Below are 19,322 nucleotides of genomic sequence, written 5' to 3'. Positions count from 1 at the left end.
GCACAGAACTTTGTGAACATCCGCAGGTAACGTGTTTGCTTTGCATTTGTCAGCGTCTGCTCTATCGTTTGCTGTCGTGTCTCCACTATTCACCCCCGCTTAATATTTAATTAACCGCCTGTGCCTTGGAGGTGCATCGCTTGTGTTCGCGTTGCGGACTGAACACAATGGGAGGAGATTTGATTGATTGCTTCAGCCGATTCCTCTCCGCTAACCTGACTGAAAGTGAAATCACCACTGTTGTCTCTTTTTCCCCATGCAGCTTTCTTCCCATTATTCCCAAACTATCCTAAATAGAGTTTAACTTCACAGTGTGTATGTGCACCCTTTTTTAGTTGTCTGGGAAGGCAAAACTGAATAACCAGCGAAGCAAAAAAGGTTCAGCCCTACAGCCTCAAACACTCCCTTCCTACCCTTACCCCACTTATCTCCTATTTGCCTGGGATGGCTTTGCCTTTTCTCTAAGCCCCGCTGAGAAATGTGCTCACAACATCTCAGATCTCAGTGTGCACATGTTCAAAGCCTTGTGTTAGCCATATTCATTAGACATTCTCACACAGAGATATTCCCTTCATTTGTTCAGAGATATTACTGCATTTTATTGGCTCTGTACCTGTACTCTGCTAAATGACAATAAAGTTTAATCGAATCTAATCAAATATCATTTTGTTTGATCTTACTACTATTAAGCACATAAACGGTAATTCACATTTAGAGGGCTCAGATTCAGGAATTGGTCCTCCAGGATGTCAAACAGCATACAAAAAGCCTCTGCCATGACTAACTCCAACATCCACATCACCTGGTTAGAGACTGACAGTGGACTGAGCACCCTGGTAAAATCATAAAGTTACCAAAATTCATAAAACTATAATGTCAACAAAAGATACTTTACATGAAGTATTCTCACCTAATTTAGGTCACAGGAACAAATCCTCAACAGGAGAGTTGGATTTACTTACCACTGGTTAATGCTGAAGATAATGGCTGGTGAATAATGGTAGCTTTGGAACTATCTTAGTGTAGGAATGTAGGCACATCTGTAAAATGTAGAAGGTGCCGGATACTAGCCAACACGAAGGAAAAAGAAAAGATATCTGCACACTGTCCTACTTGTGCCATTTATAATGGTTGTTTTCTTAACCTAGTTGAGCATGTCCCAGTGTGACTTGCTTGTGCGCAATTCTACTTAACCCACCTCTTCGTATGTATGATATTCTAAAGGGATGATTGACTAATTGGCCTCCACCCAGTCCTTTACATAGGCTATATATGTCCTCACCCAGTCCTTTACATAGGCTATATATGTCCTCACCCAGTCCTTTACATAGGCTATATATGTCCTCACAGTCCTTTACATAGGCTATATATGTCCTTACCCATCATCTGTTCTGGTTTATGTAGCTGACCAAGACCTGAGTGGTTGAAACACTGTACCAATTAAAATAATTGTACCAATAAAATTGGGAGCATGTAAGACAAGTGTTTTGAAACCAGTTGGAAACATGAACACTCCGTCTGCCCCCAGCTAGCATTACATATGATATATTTGCTCATGGATGACGTGGTGCAAGGTTAATGTGAAATTCATTTGTGTGTGTATGTGTATGCGCGCGTGTGTGTGTGTGTGTGTGTGTTTGTTGAAGGCCTTGGACACGAGTAAGCCCCACTGGACGCTGCGTGTGGTGTGTGAGCAGACAGAAGCAGACAGTGTGTGTGTGAAGAGGGACATGGAGCGGCAGGAGCAGATCAAAGCCCTCAAGATGGCCTGGGAGAGCGCAGACCCGGGCAGAGCAGTAAAGGTAATGTTCACACACACACACACACACAAAAGCAATCACACACACACTTTTTCTCTATCTCTCTCTCACACAGACACACACACACATACACACACACACACACACACACACACACACAAGCAATCACACACACACTTTTTCTCTATCTCTCTCTCACACAGACACACACACACACACACACACACACACACACACACACACACACACACACACACACACACAAGCAATCACACACACACTTTTTCTCTATCTCTCTCTCACACAGACACACACACTCACACACACTTTTTCTCTATCTCTCTCTCCCACACACACACACACACACACACACACACACACACACACTTTTTCTCTATCTCTCTCTCCCACACACACACACACACACACACACACACACAAGCAAACACACACACACAAGCAAACACACACACACACACACACACACACTCTTTTTCTCTCTCTCTCTCTCCCCCCCCCCCCCACACACACACACACACAAGCAAACACACACACACAAGCAAACACACACACACACACACACACACACTTTTTCTCTATCTCTCTCTCACACAGACACACACACACACACACACACACACACACACACACACACACACAAGCAATCACACACACACTTTTTCTCTATCTCTCTCTCACACAGACACACACACACACACACACACACTTTACATACTTTTGAATGCACACACTCACACATAACCTCTTAACATTCAGAAAAGCAAACAAACACACATGCACACACACACACACACACACACTCACACACAATAACCAGCGAGTTCAGTAGAACAAGATGGCAGGGCCACCAAGGGCTTATATTCCTTGGGAGCACACACATACACACACTCATAAAATAAACATCAGCCCAGACAGAAAGTCACTCTGGATAAATGTCCTTGGTGAATAAATGCATGCAAGTCAAGTGCTAAGAAGAATTGATTCATTGTAAATAGAGGACTGGACACCCTTTGCATATGAGTTGGTGCATTACTTCCAAACATCAGATAGAAAGAGGGCACCTTCCTTGACATCAGGAAGCGTGCCTTTTTGTTTGGCTAATAGTTGGCCTGATAGACAGTGTGTAACTGTCTGTTTGTGTTTTGGTCTGTGTGTCTGCCCGTGTTTTTTGTGTGATTGTTACTGAGAATGTTTGTGTGTATGTGTGTGTCTGTGAGCATGGCTATGTGTCTGTGTGTGCGTGTACGTGTATGTGTGTGTGTGTGTGTGTGTTATGTCTGTCTCTGCGTGTGTCCAGGCCCTGCAGTCTCGTCTGCAGTTTATAAATAAATGTGTGCGTGGGTTGACTGGAGATGGACCAACAGATGGAGCAGACCGAAGAGACTCTGGTAAAACACAGTGATACACACACACACACATTTGAGCACTACCACATATGTGTGACTCTGGTAAAACACAGTGATACACACACAGATTTTAGCACTACCATATGTGTGACAAGGAGTCACCTGCTTACCAAATTATTGTCAATATGTCATTAAATGTACTCCATCAATGTACGCTCTTAAAATGAATGTCTTGAAAACAACACAACTTGCGTTGTTCTTAACACATATCTATGTCGAGATAGGGACAACACAGTTTGTGTTGTTTCCAACACATTGCTTTTGTTATTCATTTCAAGAGTGTACACAATATTTGTTGAAAATAACACAACTTGTGTTGTTTTTTTTAACACATCTCTATTTCCAGATAGGGACAACACAGTTTGTGTTGTTTCCAACACATTCGTTTTAAGAGTGTATGTCTTTATTAATAATAATAATAATAATAATAATAATAATAATAATGATAAGCTTTATTTGTATAGCGCTTTTCATACACAGCATGCAGCTCAAAGTGCTTTACATTTGGAGCATTTAACACAATAATAGGTTTATTTTTTAAATAATACAAACAAACAAAACAATAAATGAAACATCAGAGATTTTGAATTTCGTAAAAATGAGAATTCACAAGATGATAAGGAGATAGATACACGTGCAATACAACTAGGAGATAGATACACGTGCAATAGCAGTAGGATGAAAAAATAGTGTTAACTAAAAGCTCTCATATAGAGGTATGTTTTCAGGTCTTTTTTAAAGATGTTTGCAGAATTTGCCTGTTTACATGTAATGTACAGAGGCAGGGTGTTCCATAGCTTCTGTGATAAAAGCAGCTTCTCCGCTTTGCTTGTGGGCATTTAAACAAGCCCTATGTTTAAATGTTTATTTTGTATGTATTATTTTGTTTACATTTGGCAAGGTTGAGGTCAGCTGCTTGTTAAAGGGGTCGGCTGACTGTCAGAGCCATCAGCTGACGCAGTCAACCTGCCAATTACTTGTCCGTTGACATCCTAAAGTTTGACGTGGATAAAAGTGCAGAAGTGCATGTGTATGGGGCTAACTAGTGCTTAGGGAGTGGGTTAAATGCAAGCTGAAGCAACTAACTGGGCAGATCCGACGTTGAAGCTCTCTTCTATATAACAACACTATGCAATTTGCCACTTTAAGGCATGTTTTTTTATCAGACTTGATTACTTTTGCTATCATTTTCAAATTAATTTTGATGGTATATTGACACGTGAAGGACAGATCACCACAAGTGTCATTTCCAGGGGTGGGTAGTAACGTGCTACAAGTAACGCACATAAGTAAAAACGGCAACTTTCCATATTCCTTTTTCAAAACGATACTTCTACTTTTACTCAAGTACATTTTTGACTGTGACATGAATTAAGCATACAGCAAAGTCCCGTAAAATATGTAATTTTAAAGTAACGAGCCCAAAATAATAGGCTATTAAAAAAAACAGTCAGACAAGGCTTTCTGCCCTACCAAAATGTATGGTCACCGCACGCTACTACCTACACACAAGTTAGAAAAAAACCTAGCATTCGTTTATGTAGCCTCAATGTTGCAAAGTTGTAGGTCTACTAAGTCACGGTTCGGTTCATACCTCGGTTCGGACATCACGGTTCGATACGAGTTCTGTACAATGGAGGGGAAAGCAAAACATAAATGCAGAAAGCAATTTTTTTATTGTGCATGTCTCAGGCTGTACCACCTAGTGTCATATAGTCTCTTCCCTGAGCTATCTGCAACAGCCTGAAGTGTGTAAGATGTAGGCTAAACAGTACAATAAGTACCCAGACTTCATCTGTAACTTGTAAACAAAATAAGACAATCAGCTATAAAACTGAGAATAGGCCTACAGCATCTCTTATTTCTGAAAGTGCAAATTACATAGAATAATGATTTTTTAAAATCCACTTAAGCAAGTCCTTCAACATCCGTGTTTAGTTGTATATGGAAGGGTCTACAATTTGCTGTAAATATTTTTCAGTGTGTACAGTAATAATCTACTAACTGTGAAAATATCACACTATTTTGCCTTCTTTTTTTAAAAAACGAAATTGCTCCTTTCATTCATAAACAGTCTACAACTAGAAGTCACGTGACTTTGCCCTTCGACGTTAACTCGCATGGTTTGTATATTAGCCTGGTTAGCGTTGACACTTTCTTTGTCTATGCACTTAACACCAGCTCCTCATGTGAAAAAGTTACCCTAACATAAAGGTAATTACCACGCGATTTACATAGCTTTCTGTCATTACGAAATCATTTAATTTAAGCCATAGGTTTTGGCCCTATTTGTATGTGTATCCAAAGGCTGGTGAAGCGCAGGGGAAGTTTTTTTTTCTCTCGTTTCAGTGATTGGTAGCGTACATCATCTGGGTGATGGCTTCGAATATGTGTAGCATGTTCGATATATTTCCACTCTCTCATCTGTAGGCTATAACTGAAGTTCTCAAACTTCCGATCTTAAAGAGACCAGCGGATCCTCTAACTCTTGTGGGTCGCCACCACTCGCTTAGTGCTGCTATCTCTGACTGACTGACTCGACCGACGACCTGACAAAAAAAAGAACATAGGCGCCAATCAGAGCTTCAGAGCCAAGGCGAGGCTACAGATTAGCTTTAGGTGTCGCTAAAGAACTCTCGTACTTAACAGTAATTGCGCATTACATTAATTAATCCGCACGCGAGTATTATGTATTTTTATACCGTGTATTCTCCGTGAAAATTCATGCACCGAACCGTGAGGCCCGTACCGTTTCGGTTCAATACGAATACATGAACCGTTACACCCCTAAGGTCTACCCATAATATATGTTTTTTTTGTTACATATGTTTGTTCTGTATGGTGAAGTTATAACCAGACTTCATCATCAATCAAATGCAGTCAGTGCAAAGCAGAAGAATCAGCCGGCAATGGATTTGAAGTGACTGCTTTTCAACCCGTAGCCACTTAATGCTTATTCTGGCTATGACAAGATAGCCTACACAAGTGTGTCAGATAATATTAAAGTATATTACTGTAAACAACACATATTTGTAATGAGCTGTTAAAATATGTTTGCCTATATGATTAGCCTACAAAGGAGAAAAAGCGTAAAGGATAGGCCTACTTTTAAAGGGCCATCAAAAATGTAAAAAAAAAGTTACTTGTTACTTCAGTAATTTATTAACAAAGTACTTTTTTTACTTTTACTTGAGTAGATTTCTCAGATGGTAATATTTACTTTTACTCAAGTAATTTTTTAAGGGAGTAATTGCAGTTTTAATTGAGTATAGATTTTCAGTACTCTACCCACCGCTGGTCATTTCTATTTACATCCATCGTGTGCCATTCTGTGTTCCTGATGGGAACATACTGTGAAAACAAACGAAAAAAAACCTTTCACAGCTCAACACTGCTGACTATATTGGCACCCACACTAATACATGCATACACATATGCACTTCCAAAAACAGACATATGGACAAACATACACACACACACACACACACAAGAACACACACACACACACAAGCACTTACACACAAGCACACACGCACATACACACTTGATCTCGTACATACACAAACTCACACACACACACACACACAAAATCACATACACACACACACACACACACAGGTACACACATATCCACTGCCAAGACAGGCAGCCAGACATTTCACAAGCCACCCAGGCACCCGCACAGAACACCATAAATCATGGCCCTCTCAGTGTGCCCGTGTGTCAGTGGGTTTAGTCGAGGTCAGCGATGGGGATGTGGGGTGCAGGGAGATCACGGGTGAGTCACCGGGACATGGGGGCGCTGGACAAAACACTTAGGGACTAGGAGATGATGCAAGCACTCAGGCATGGAACTCTGCTCACATGCAGGACTTACACCACAAGAGGGCGCTGTCATCTTTGCTAAAATAAAACTTACTTTGTGTGTGTGTGTGTGTGTCTGTGTGTGTGTCAGTTTTCCAGCAGTCTCCGGATTGCCAAGATATGAATCTCTTCAATGCTGCTCAGTTTGCTCCCATGGACTACACACCGTACATAAGGTCTCTCTCTCTCTCTCTCTCTCTCTCTCTCTCTCTCTCTCTCTCTCTGTATCTGACTGTTTTTTTCTTACTCATGTACTAGTGTAACATTTGTAGGATGAAGGTTTTAATGTTATGTGTATCTTTGCATGTAGAGAGACTAGACAATGGTGACAAAGGCATGTTAAATCTCTCTCTCTCTCTCTCTCTCTCTCTCTAGACGCACTCGTTCGCAGCCCCTCCTGAAGGATGAGGCCATTGCAGAGTGCCAGCGGGTGGAGCATTCCGAGCGGATCCAAGAGTTTCGTCTGCAGCGCGACATGGTTCTGGAGCGGCGACAGCAGGAGCGGGCCGCACGACGCCAGCTCAAGAGGCGCCAGATCCAGCTCTATGACGCCATACAGGTCTCTCGCCCACGCACACACACACACACACACACACACACACACACACACACACACACATATTTACACATACCCTCACAAACATCCAAGAGGCACCAGATCCAGCTCTACGACATCACACACACACACAAACACACACACACACATTTACACATGCCTTCACAAACAGCAAAGAGGTGCCATATCCAGATCCATTGGCAGAATCCTCTAAATGGTCTGCTCATCTTGCCTCAACCCTTCTATCAGTCCTAGCACGACAATAGTTAACGTTACAGTTTTTCTCAGTCGTTTTGGTGTATTTCTCAAATTATCGTTAATGTTAGCATGACAGTCAGTGCATTCTTTCAAAACAATTAGTGCAAACTGCACACTGCAAAAGCATGTATATTTGTCAAAATGCTTAGTCTATGTCTCCAAAACAAGTATTTATGCCAATGAAACTGACAGTGCAATCATAATGACAAGTCCTTATGCCATTGTTCATGAACAAGGTAGTCAAACTGCTTTGTCACGTTGTCAATATGACAGTTTACTCTTTTAAACTTTTTTCTTTTTTTTGGGGGGGGGGGTTGATTGCAAGACACTGAATATGCATATGTTAGCATTTGTCCTAGACCGGTTGAAACCAGACCCTTCTCAGTCGTAACTGAGAGTGGGTCTGGGGAAGGTTCGTTCACAGCCCATTTCCAAAGGGCGTTCCCAAACGGACGCCGATCAAAATGCCTCGGACGCAATAGGAGAGGCCAAAAACCAATCAGAGCAACGAAAGAGACAGGGTGACGGAAACACACAATTTGCAACACTGTCTGGTTGTAGGGAGAAGCAGGAAGAATTAACCACTTTTTAATTAAACGTAGGCTAATTTACAAAGACATCATGCCACACTGAAAGCTAATATTTTGTCACTAGCAATTTACATCTGCCCTCTGTCAAACACAATTGCATTTTCAGCTCTGAACAAAACCGTTCACGTTCAAACGAGCATTCTGTTTCATTCATCCTTTCTGGCTGACCGGGACATAAAGCAGGAATGGGGGACGAGAGACTAAAACGTTCAAAGCAATTATGCCGGAATTGTTTCAAGGCAAACACTTAAGTGTCGCATTCGATTCGAGTTATGCTCGCATAGCACACCAATTCAAGAGTATGTGTTTTCTGTCGGCTACGTGTCCAGCTACTGTAGGCCTATAAATGAACAGAATATCAAACCGTTTTCAGTAGCACTGTTGCAGATATCACATAGGTATCCCTTACATGTTTGTACAATGTTGCATAGGCTATTCCAACATAAGGAAGCAGTTGCAACATAAGATAGCAGCTTCAAACAAGCGGCAGCAGCCATCGTTGATGGGTTTTTTCTTTTTCTTTTTTTTTTTAAACCCGGCTTCTTCAACAGGGTCATCGTGTATAGCCCGCCTCAAGGGTTCTGATTGGTGCCTAGATCTAGGAAAATTGAAAATGGGCTAGAATCATAGACAATACTGTAAAAGAAAGGCTAGAATGGGTTCTTGGCCAGACGGACTGGGTTTTTCCCAGGCTACATTTGTCCTGTACTATACTGTAGTTTGTTGACAGACACATTGTTACAGTATAAAGAAAGCAAAGCCTTTTACAGGATTGTAAATTTACAGTAAAAAAAAAATAGGAAACACCCCTTATGACAACTAGTTATGACAACTAGTTCAACACATTTGCATGTAATAACTCAAGCAATGAACTTTGTTTTATAGGAGGACTATTCAGCATGGAACTAGAACAGTGCATGTTTACCAACATGACAGTAGCAATTGAAAATGTAAAAAACAGCAAACATTTGTACATAATCAGTTGCATGGATGTACTAAAGCATTTGCTGTTGTACAATATTGGGAGAAATTGATTTTATGATGTGCACAAGAGATGAGATGATATGGAGTTTGAACAAGCAGTTTTAAGAATTTCAATTCTGATCTGAGAAATGCACCAAAGCGACAGAGGACTTTCTGTGCAACACGTTCTCCCTAGGAATGAATGGATCTCCTTGATTTCATCCATCGTTGCTATTGTTACAATTGTTACTGTGTGATACAGACTGATACAGACTGTGGTAGTGGGCTGACGTGTCGCTATGGCATCCAGCTACATTATAAGGGGAAAAGGAAGCACCTGGTACCAAAACCCAGTAGAGTAAAGTAGAGTTGAGCAGGTACCATTTATTAGAAAATGCCATACAGGTCTCAGGTCTCTCTCTCACACACACACAGACACACACAAACACAGACACACACACACACACACACACACTGCTGTATAACTTTGTTTATCTATTTCAACCTTTCTATCGTTCTCTCTCTGTCTATCCCCCTCCAACTATTTATGCTGCTTCCATCCATCCAAAACTCTTCCACTTTCCTCTCCATCTCCTCTCTTTCTCCCTCTCTGTCTGCCTCCCCTCGCTTTCTTTACTCCTTTCTCCCTCTCCTCCTCCCTCTCTTCAACTCCTCTCTCTCATCTCTCTCCCTCTCCTTCCTCTTCCTCCTCCACCCCCCCCCCCCCACTGTTCTTCTCCCTCCACTCCTCCTCTCCTCCTCCCCCCCAGATCTCCCTGTGGGAGCATAGGCAGCGTGTGCTGGAGGCGCGGGAGGAGTTCCGCCAGCGCCTCCTGGTGGAGGAGACGCAGCAGCGCGAGGAGGAGGCCGCCCACGAGGCCCTGCGCCAGATGGAGCAAGAGAAGAACCAGGCGCAGGCCACCGCCCGCAAGAGTGCCGGCAAGAAGAAATGACCCCCCGTACACACACACACCTCTTCGTTCACTCTCGCATACGTCTTGTCCACTCTTGCAGCTGCTCTCGTTTTTGAACAAATGGCTTAGATATATATTAGTACAGCAGCTTCTGTTTCATACCCAGTGGAAAAGCTCCCTAAATGGTTATTTATTAAAAGTTAATATACAGTGCTGTTTCTTGGTCTGTGTTTGTCTGTGTCTCTGTATCTGTCTGTTGGACCTGTGTTTTTGAATATGACGTGCCTGCACGCGTGTCAGTATCAGGGTGTAAAATGAGTGCACAGTTCAGTACACGTCGTTTTAATTGATCTGTGGGTTGTGCTCAGGGTGCACACAAGCTGGATAAATTCAGTGTCTCTCTTGCAACTGTAGCAGTTGCACACACACACACACACACACACACACACACACACTTATCCCGAAGGGAGAGACATCAGAGTTTTTGATGTTGCTGAACATCCGAATTCTTTGGGATGTGTGAGGCGTGGGAATCCACAGCTCTCAAATCAGTAGTGGCCACACCAACCAACAGACGGATTTACTGATCCTACATGCCAGAAAAGACTGCCGTGATTGCCGACTGTTGTGAAAAGATTGCTGACGTCAATATACCAGTAATGATTTTAATTATTGTATGAGTGCAGAGTACTCTCATGTATAAGTCAAGAGGCTTTTAATGTGCATCCTAGCGGTCCCATTGCAGTCTGCGTGCACATACAGCATAAATATGTTTTCAACAAACCATGGGAAAAACTAGCAGCAGCATTGCCTTCCTAGTGATGAAGTTAATCACCATATTTGTTGCAAGAAATGACTGACATGGATTTGTTAGCGGCTTATGAAAGCTAGTTTTAAATGCCTGCCACTGCACATGTGACTGGGAAGAAAGAGTTTCTACCAGCACTCAAAAAATCTCCCATAGAAATGTATGGGGTTCATTCGTAACGCAAACATGGCAGTCGTCTAGCCTACACGTATTCCGCCCCTTCCACCGACAAAAGTTGACATGTGAATACACTGTGCCAATCATGTGGTATGTTCTGAACACGTTGTGCCACTCATGTGTTGTGATCTCACAGCTGGAGCGAGGTGTGTCGTGATTTGTGAAGCTTTGCAGCACCCGCAGTTCTGTCCGAAATAGATGCCCGATAAGTGCCCAAAAAGCGTTACAATATGGCCGCTGTGTGGAGGGACTTGCCTAAAAGGACTACTGGCTGTGATTTTCAGGAACTGAAACTGGGTGCCTTTTTGATGCTGTTTAACAAGCCTCTCCCTGCCCACTGGTGTGTGTACAGTACCCTCCAGAATTATTGGCACCTTTGGTAAAGTTGGCTAAAAGGAGGTATAAAAAAGAATTGTGGGTGACGTGTTTTTGCTAAAATATTTACTTCTTTATTAGATTTTCCTTATTCTCAGAATACATTTGTTTTTCCTAAAGGTTGGATTTTTTCTCATTGTTTCCATTGTGACATCACAAGAAATCAAGCTGAAGTGTAGAGGTGTACGTGTACGCACATCTATAGGGCTTATTAGATATGGGTCCATAAGTTTATCTACTTATATTGACGAGATGAAGCCGTGTGCTCTGCTCAGCTCAAATCTACGCGCTACAGGCGATTGAATAGCCAGTAGACGGTTGATATTAAGGATCTTTGGAATAGCCTATAGAACTGGAATGTCATATCAACAATATGGCCGCGGCGGTGTTAGCGAATAAGCCCTAATCGGATTCTACAGGTGCTGGATACTAGAAATACTGAGTAAAACAAAAGATCAAGATATCCGCACACTGTTTCTAAAGCTTCCCGTTTAATGGTGGGTGATACACAACGTTTCGACCACTCAGTCTTCGTCAGGTGTGGTTGAATCGTTGTGTATCACCCTACATTACAATAAATCACCAATTATTATGACCGCCGCACAGCGAAGCGGCGGTCATATAGGTTTAGTCCGATTTTTTTTTCTTTTTTTTTCTTTTTTTTTTTTTTCTTTTTCGCATGCCCAAATTTCCGTCAATGATTCCCGGGACACTGAAAGACCGGGGTACACGAAACTTGGTGGGCATGTAACCCCACATGGATAGCATGGAACCATCGTTTTTCGTTTTGATCTGTAGCCCCCCCGCTGGACTGGACCCCCCGAAAGGAGGGTAGGGCAGACACAGTTTTCTGTGAATATCTCGAGAACCGTAGGGTTTAGGAGGACCATTTTTTTTGTATGTTGATCTCAAGGGGCCATGTCAACCCATTCCATAACCACTCATTTCATGTATAGCGCCACCTAGTTAAAAATTAAAAAGCAAAACATTAGGTGTTTTCATCACAATATCTCTGGCTGACAAGGTCAAAACTGCACGAAATTAAAAGTGTAGGATCATTATGACACCCTCCGAATGCATGCCAAGTTTTGTGTACTTTCGTTCATGGGGGGCCTTACAATAAAATAATGTATGTGTACATTTAGTGACGTACACCAACAAGGATTCCCGGGACACTGAAAGACCGGGGTACACAAAACTTGGTGGGCATGTAACCCCACATGGATAGCATGGAACCGTCGTTTTTCGTTTTGATCTGTAGCCCCCCTGCTGGACTGGACCCCCCGAAAGGAGGGTAGGGCAGACACAGTTCTCTGTGAATATCTTGAGAACTGTAGGGACTAGGATGACCATTTTTTTACGTATGTTTGCCTCCAGGGGTCATGTTAACCCATTTCATGTGCACACATGTGCACAAACAGATATACACACACACATACATTCACAGTAATCATACGTATGACACATACTCACACAGTAGACATATGTACGCTTGCATGCACAGGCACATACGCAGGCACACACACAAGCACGCACACACACACACACACACACCCACACACATAACATAAACATGTACATGCACACATGCACACAATTCAAGAATTTCTCAGAATTATGAACAGGCAAGATGGAGGTGGGGTTGTATAAAATGAATTTTACATGTGAAATCTATGAACTAATCATGTTTTGGTACTTGTTGTCTAGCAGATATCAGTGAGAATTGAGTGTGGATAATGCAATTTAGTGAGACAGTTAGAATCATATAGGCCTTTCAGCGTGATTTATTTTTGTGGAAAAAATGTGCTGGACTGGGCGGCGGTCATATTTTGTACCGCTCTGCGGTACATCTACATCTACTACTACATCTACTACTACATCTAGTTTTTTAAACCTTAGTCTTAGCAGAGGTGCCAATAATTCTGGAGGGTATATGATGTAATGGTGTCTGTCCCACTGTCTGTAAATGTGGAACTGAAGTTGTGAATGGTGTGATACTGCCCTCTATTGGTGGGTGTTGAACACTGCTCATGCCCTGTGCTCAGCATTTTCTCACTGTGACACTGCACAAATGTCTGGAGAGCGTGTGTGTGTGTGTGTTTTCTGTCTTAATCCTCTCTGGACTTTGCCATTGCTCAGGCTGTCTGACAGCCCAAGTAATTCTGATATATTACTGTTCCTTGTGTGTGTATGTGTGTGCATACAAAAGACAGAAACTGTGTCTATGTGTGTATACAAGGGAAAGTGTGTGTGTCTCTGTGTGTGTGTGTATGCTCCTGTCTTTGCCAATGTCACATGAATCCTGTCAGATCACGTTCAGCTCAAATGGGACACAAGGGATTTCTTTAACTGATGGCAAAGGGAGAGGCAGCCGGTATCTTAACCTTACAAAATGTCTGTCTTGACTTGCGTCTCCTGGCCCTAAACGCACGCCGGACCCCCGGGAGCCCTGATGTGCCTCTGTGTCAGCTTTACAAGCCTTAATGTTTCCAATATATTGTTTTTTAATTGTCTCATTACTGTTTTCTATCAAGTCCTGACTTTTTGATTGTACAGCACTTTGGTCAACAGCTGTTGTTTTTTTAAAGTGCTTTATAAATAAACCTTACTAGACTTGACTAAATGACCCCGGAGGCGTAGCCTGGCTTCCCAGGGACTACGCCGCTCGGCTCGGCATGCTGGACAGGGACACAGACACAGAGTCTGGGCCAGCCTTAGACAGCTGGTACTGGGCACAATTCAGCTTTACTTATTTATGCAGCTGCTTCATTAAAGGGTACTTTCATACATCATAACACTAACAATAGGCTAATATAGCCTACTTAATGTTTAGCTGATCGATTAATGTGTCAAATGTGGCTTATCAAATCGGGGCTGCTGGACAGGAATATCCCTGGGCTGCTTTGTGTTGCCTGTCCGCCACTGGAAAGGGACTTTTATTAAGGACATGACCGATGGAAGTCTCTTCTGTTTTTCATCATTTTTTTTTCCCTAGTGAAAGAACTTAAAAGACATCTGACAACAGGGCCTCAGGTTGAAAAATGCCAGAACTACCCTTTAACTGTGGACGTAAAGGGACTTAATAATAAGGGTTTTTTTACAGGGAGGTTGCAGAGGTCAAACAGCAAGAGGAGAGAGGCAGGTATACTGTAGAGTACATGTATCATCTAATGAGAGTACACATCTATCCGTACATGGAATCAGGGTTCCCACAGGTCATGGAATTTCTGGAATATCATGGAATTTGGGAAAGTCTATTCCAGACATGGAAAGGTATTTTATCATTTTGGGGACAAAGTTATGGAATATCTGGGAATTTTGCTGTAGCAGTTTAAAATATACTTGCCAAAATACATTAATACAAATATATTTCCACTCAGAATTGGTGTGTATCTGGTTAGCTTTACTGCTTGCTTGAGTTGTGGTTAGTCCAATTTTGTTTATTCAATGCCCATTTAAAATATTCTTGAATGCTATGCGACTGTTCTGAAATCTTTGGCCGGTATATTGTACCCTTCATTATATAGTAGGTCATGGAAATTAATTTTTTTCTCAGGGAAAGTCAGGGAAAAGTCATGGAATTTTACATATCACTTAGAGTGGGAACCCTGTACAATATACATCTATCTGTAGGTCTAGTATTATGGGCACAGAATTAGAGTATATTCAGTTGTTTAGTTGTTATTCCACCAGAACGGCCTCTAGAATAACATGAGAGTGCAGATCCACTTTCATTATAGGGCGGTGTGACATGAGCCCTGCCAATATCTGAGAAGCCTGCCACGTCAACGCTACAGCTCTCTCTCTCTCTCTCTCTCTCTCTGTTTGTCTCTATCTTCCTCAGGTACCCAGAACGTGGCATTGGCAAACGACCACTATGTTTATTTCACTCATCATCTACTTTCAGTCGCTTCAATCACTCGTCAAGTATGACTCATGACATTTTGCGAATGAATACAGATATTTACAATTCCACTTGGGTGATCCATCACACACACACACACACACACAACATGGGCCTGTGATGTCAGAGTGGCAGTCTTTTCATCACTAACCTGCGCTGCCATAAAAGGCCTCCAAGCCTGGAGCCCTGTGTAAACCGGTGGATCTGATTGGACAGTCATGTGAGGAATTATCTATTGTTATGTGTGCCGTTGCCATGGTGATATGTAAATATCATCAGGTAAAGAGGATTGCTTGAAAGAAAGCTGTAAAATGTACTTCCATGTTTAGATCAAAGTATGTATTATCCTCTGTTGTCAATGTTTCTTTTCTTCTTTTTTTTCAGAAAATTGACTCTGTGTGTGTCTGTGTATGGTGGGTGTGTTTGTGTGTGTGGTGTGTGTTTGTGTGTGTGTGTGTGTGAATGTAAGGTTTCAGTAGTAAGTTTGTAGTTACCTTGGCGGACTTACATTGTGCACTTAAATACAACCAAGCACCATACAGGCGTGCACACACACACACACACACACACACACACAAAGGTTATTCCAGTCAGGAAGCAGCTCCCTCTCTATGGAAACAGCCCTGTGCCCTTTGGCCCTCCTGAGAAACCACACACACACACACACACATGCACCATACAAACCCCATCAATGGAGGTCTTATCAAAGCCAGCAAATAGTCCCCTGAATGGGAGGCTAAATACTTAAAACAGACCCCTCCTCAATCTCTCTGTCACACACCCTCTATCACTCACGCACACACACACGCACACACACACACTTGCTCATTAGATGAATGGGAAGCGTCCAACAAAGGTGTGAAATTAAACCATTGATGTTCCAGTCAGCAGCCCAACCTCCTGTGTGCGTGTGTAAGAGAGAGAGAGTGTGTGTGACAGAAACCCAGAGCCATTGCCTTATAAGGGCCTAGCGCTCTATTGTGGTGCTGTTTCAATCGTGCTTAAGCGTCAGTGAGAAAAAAAGAGCAAGCACTCCATGCGTGGGTACATACACACACACACACACACACACACACACACACACACACACGCGCACACACACACAAGCGCACATATACACACACACACACACACACGCACGCACACACATACACACACACACAAGCACACACGCACACACAAGCACACATTATGTCTAAAAATGGTGCAGGTATTGATGAGTGGACACCTTTCTTTTATCTGAGCCTATGATACCAGGCAGCACCCAAAGTCACAAGCAAAGCACATCTGCCTGACTGCATTCTCTCTCTGTGTGTGTGTGTGTGTCTGTGTGTGTGTGTGTGTGTGTGGGTGTGTATGTGTGTGTGCGTGTGTATGTGTGTGTGCTTGTCTGTGTGTGTCTGTGCATGCATGCCTGTGTGTGTGTGTCTGTGTGCATGCATGCCTCTCTCTCTGTGTGTGTGTGTGTGCATGCATGCCTGTGTGTGTGTGTGTGTGTGCATTTCAGTGTGTATATCTTTCCCAACGAGTGTATGTCTTCTCTTTTGTGCACTGTTTAGAAATGTGATCTTTAAATGTGTTTTAAGTGATATCAGGTGTATATTGCATTGGACCTGAACAGGATTTTTAAAAATGTATTTAGCAAATGTAATTACTTGTTCCTTGTATTTGTTCACATGCTGAATTGAGCTGGTGCTGGTGGTAATGGTGGTGGTGATAATGATGGTGTTGGTGGTGATAATGGTGGTGATGTAAATGATGGTGTTGGTGGTGGTCTTGATAATGATGGTGGTTATAATGGTGATAATGGTGGTGGTGGTGTTGGTGGTGGTGATAATGGTGGTGGTGATGGTAGTGGTGATGATGGTGTTGGTGGTGGTGGTGGTGATGGTGGTGGTGTTGGTGGTGGTGGTGATGGTGGTGGTGGTGGTGATGGTGGTGGTGTTGGTGATGATGGTGGTGGTGATGATGGTGGTGGTGGTGGTGATGGTGGTGGTGATGATGGTGGTGGTGGTGGTGGTGATGTTGGTGATGATGGTGGTGGTGATGGTGGTGATGATGGTGGTGGTGATGGTGGTGATGTTGGTGGTGGTGGTGATGTTGGTGATGGTGGCGATGGTGGTGGTGATGGTGGTGATGATGGTGGTGGTGGTGTTGGTGATGATGGTGTCCCAGGGAGGATCATAACCTACTTCATCTGTATTAATTACGCTCATTATTAAACAAGGAGACAAGGGCTGACGTCAGAGTGCCACAGTGTTATAACAAGATCCCTCTCTTTCTTCCTCCTCCTCCCTCCTCCTCTCTGTTCCTCTCCTCCGTTTCTCTCCCTGTTTCTCTCTCTTACTCGCACACTCTCTTTCTTCGACCTCTCTCTCTCTCATTCTCTCTTGTGTCTTTCTGCATCTCTTCCTCATTTCTCTTCCCTCCCTTTGATGTGGACTGTAATTGCATGTGTAATTAGTCAAGTCACTGGGGCAATCTGGTGTCCTGCTGCCATATTGATTCGAACAAAACATGTGTTATACATCAGCATCAGCATAGGATATCTCTTTTAGGCATGTGCACACACACACACAACCCCCCCCCCCCCCACACACACACACACATACACATAAACATACATGGGACAGAACAGCATGGTATCTGTAGACAAGGAGCCTGTTTCTACCAACCTGTGTCAAAACTTCAGAACTACCCACACAGTAAGTAAAAAGGTGAGAGATTTTCTATCAGGTGACTGCAGGCTTTGCACTGTGCCGATGCCAAGATCTTGACGCTCGCACAATCATGACTTTTTGCTGAGGTATAGCAAGTGCAGAGCCAGTGATCAAGAAAAGGAGTTTCAGTTCTCCTACTTTCCCCCTCTCAGTATGAAACAGGACCAGGGACAGCAGGTACAAGCCCTAAACAATGCATATGCACACACACACACACTCACATAGACACACAGACACTCAACCTATCCTGCCTTGTTAGATCAGGATGGAAAAAGGTTTGTTTCAATGTCTGTTGCACAGCCTGTGTCAAATGAAATGTTTTTGTTCTGCATTTGTTCATGAATTGAGACATGAGATTGGATTACATTACATCTGTTCACACTGGTTTTATAATATTATGTGAGACATTTTGCCTCTGTAGCGTCGTTGTGGCTTTTGGTTGAAGCATCTTCGGGACGCCAGGTGCAATGGGCGGGGCTGGGCAGGCACGGGCGCAATGTGACGGCAGGAGACAGCGCGTACTCCGTTGCGGTCACCGGAGCGGCAGGCGGCGACTTTTATCAAACATCCGGGTGTCGCGCGAAATGCGCAGGCTCACCGCTGCAGCTGTGTGTGAAAGAGCGAGGGAGAGAGAGAGAGAGAGAGAGAGAGAGAGAGACGCAGCAGGACAGTGGTCGGTGGAGGAGAGAACTGTACCGACGCTTTATGTGACCACTCCGACTGAAGCACTAATATAGAGGCTCTAAATTAACAAGCTGGCTCACGCGTACTGCTCTGGTGACGGCCGAATATTCGGACATGGAGACCGCGGAGACAACACGGTATAAAATGTGAGATTTTTGGGGAGAATCACCGAAAAGCCAGCGAGCGTGGCGCACCCCCACCACATCCCCTGATCTTTTCCGGGAGATCTGTGATTCTGTGTGGTCGGTCCAGCGTGGCATCGCGTGCTCACGGAGAGGAGCATGAAGAAGTTTAACATCCGGAAGGTGCTGGACGGACTAAC

General features: G+C 43.2%; 2 protein-coding genes across 3 annotated transcripts in view; both read left to right on the top strand.

Moving 5' to 3' along the window:
• adgb (androglobin) overlaps positions 1–10,453 on the top strand; it is an 87,764-nt gene extending 77,311 nt beyond the window's left edge. The window contains 6 exon segments of the mRNA XM_076273200.1: positions 1,647–1,802; positions 3,079–3,169; positions 6,915–6,965; positions 7,143–7,227; positions 7,427–7,610; positions 10,189–10,453. Coding sequence (XP_076129315.1) covers positions 1,647–1,802; positions 3,079–3,169; positions 6,915–6,965; positions 7,143–7,227; positions 7,427–7,610; positions 10,189–10,371 — 750 coding nt within the window. The 3' untranslated portion in view covers positions 10,372–10,453.
• An 8,699-nt stretch (positions 10,454–19,152) lies between these two features.
• LOC143109358 (syntaxin-binding protein 5-like) overlaps positions 19,153–19,322 on the top strand; it is a 99,047-nt gene continuing 98,877 nt past the window's right edge. For both annotated transcript variants that reach the window (XM_076272070.1, XM_076272069.1), the window contains exon 1: positions 19,153–19,322. This exon is cut by the window's right edge and continues 91 nt beyond it. In XM_076272070.1, the coding sequence (XP_076128185.1) occupies positions 19,282–19,322 (41 nt within the window). In that variant the 5' untranslated portion in view covers positions 19,153–19,281.

The sequence above is a fragment of the Alosa pseudoharengus genome, unplaced genomic scaffold (genome assembly GCF_046254945.1).
Source record: "Alosa pseudoharengus isolate Yale_2024_CS ecotype anadromous, Long Island Sound unplaced genomic scaffold, YU_APseudo_1.1 YU_APseudo_1.1_scf_7, whole genome shotgun sequence".
Classification (NCBI taxonomy): domain Eukaryota; kingdom Metazoa; phylum Chordata; class Actinopteri; order Clupeiformes; family Clupeidae; genus Alosa; species Alosa pseudoharengus.
The sequence above is the reverse complement of the archived record's forward strand: the minus strand, read 5'-3'. Positions and strand labels throughout refer to the sequence as shown.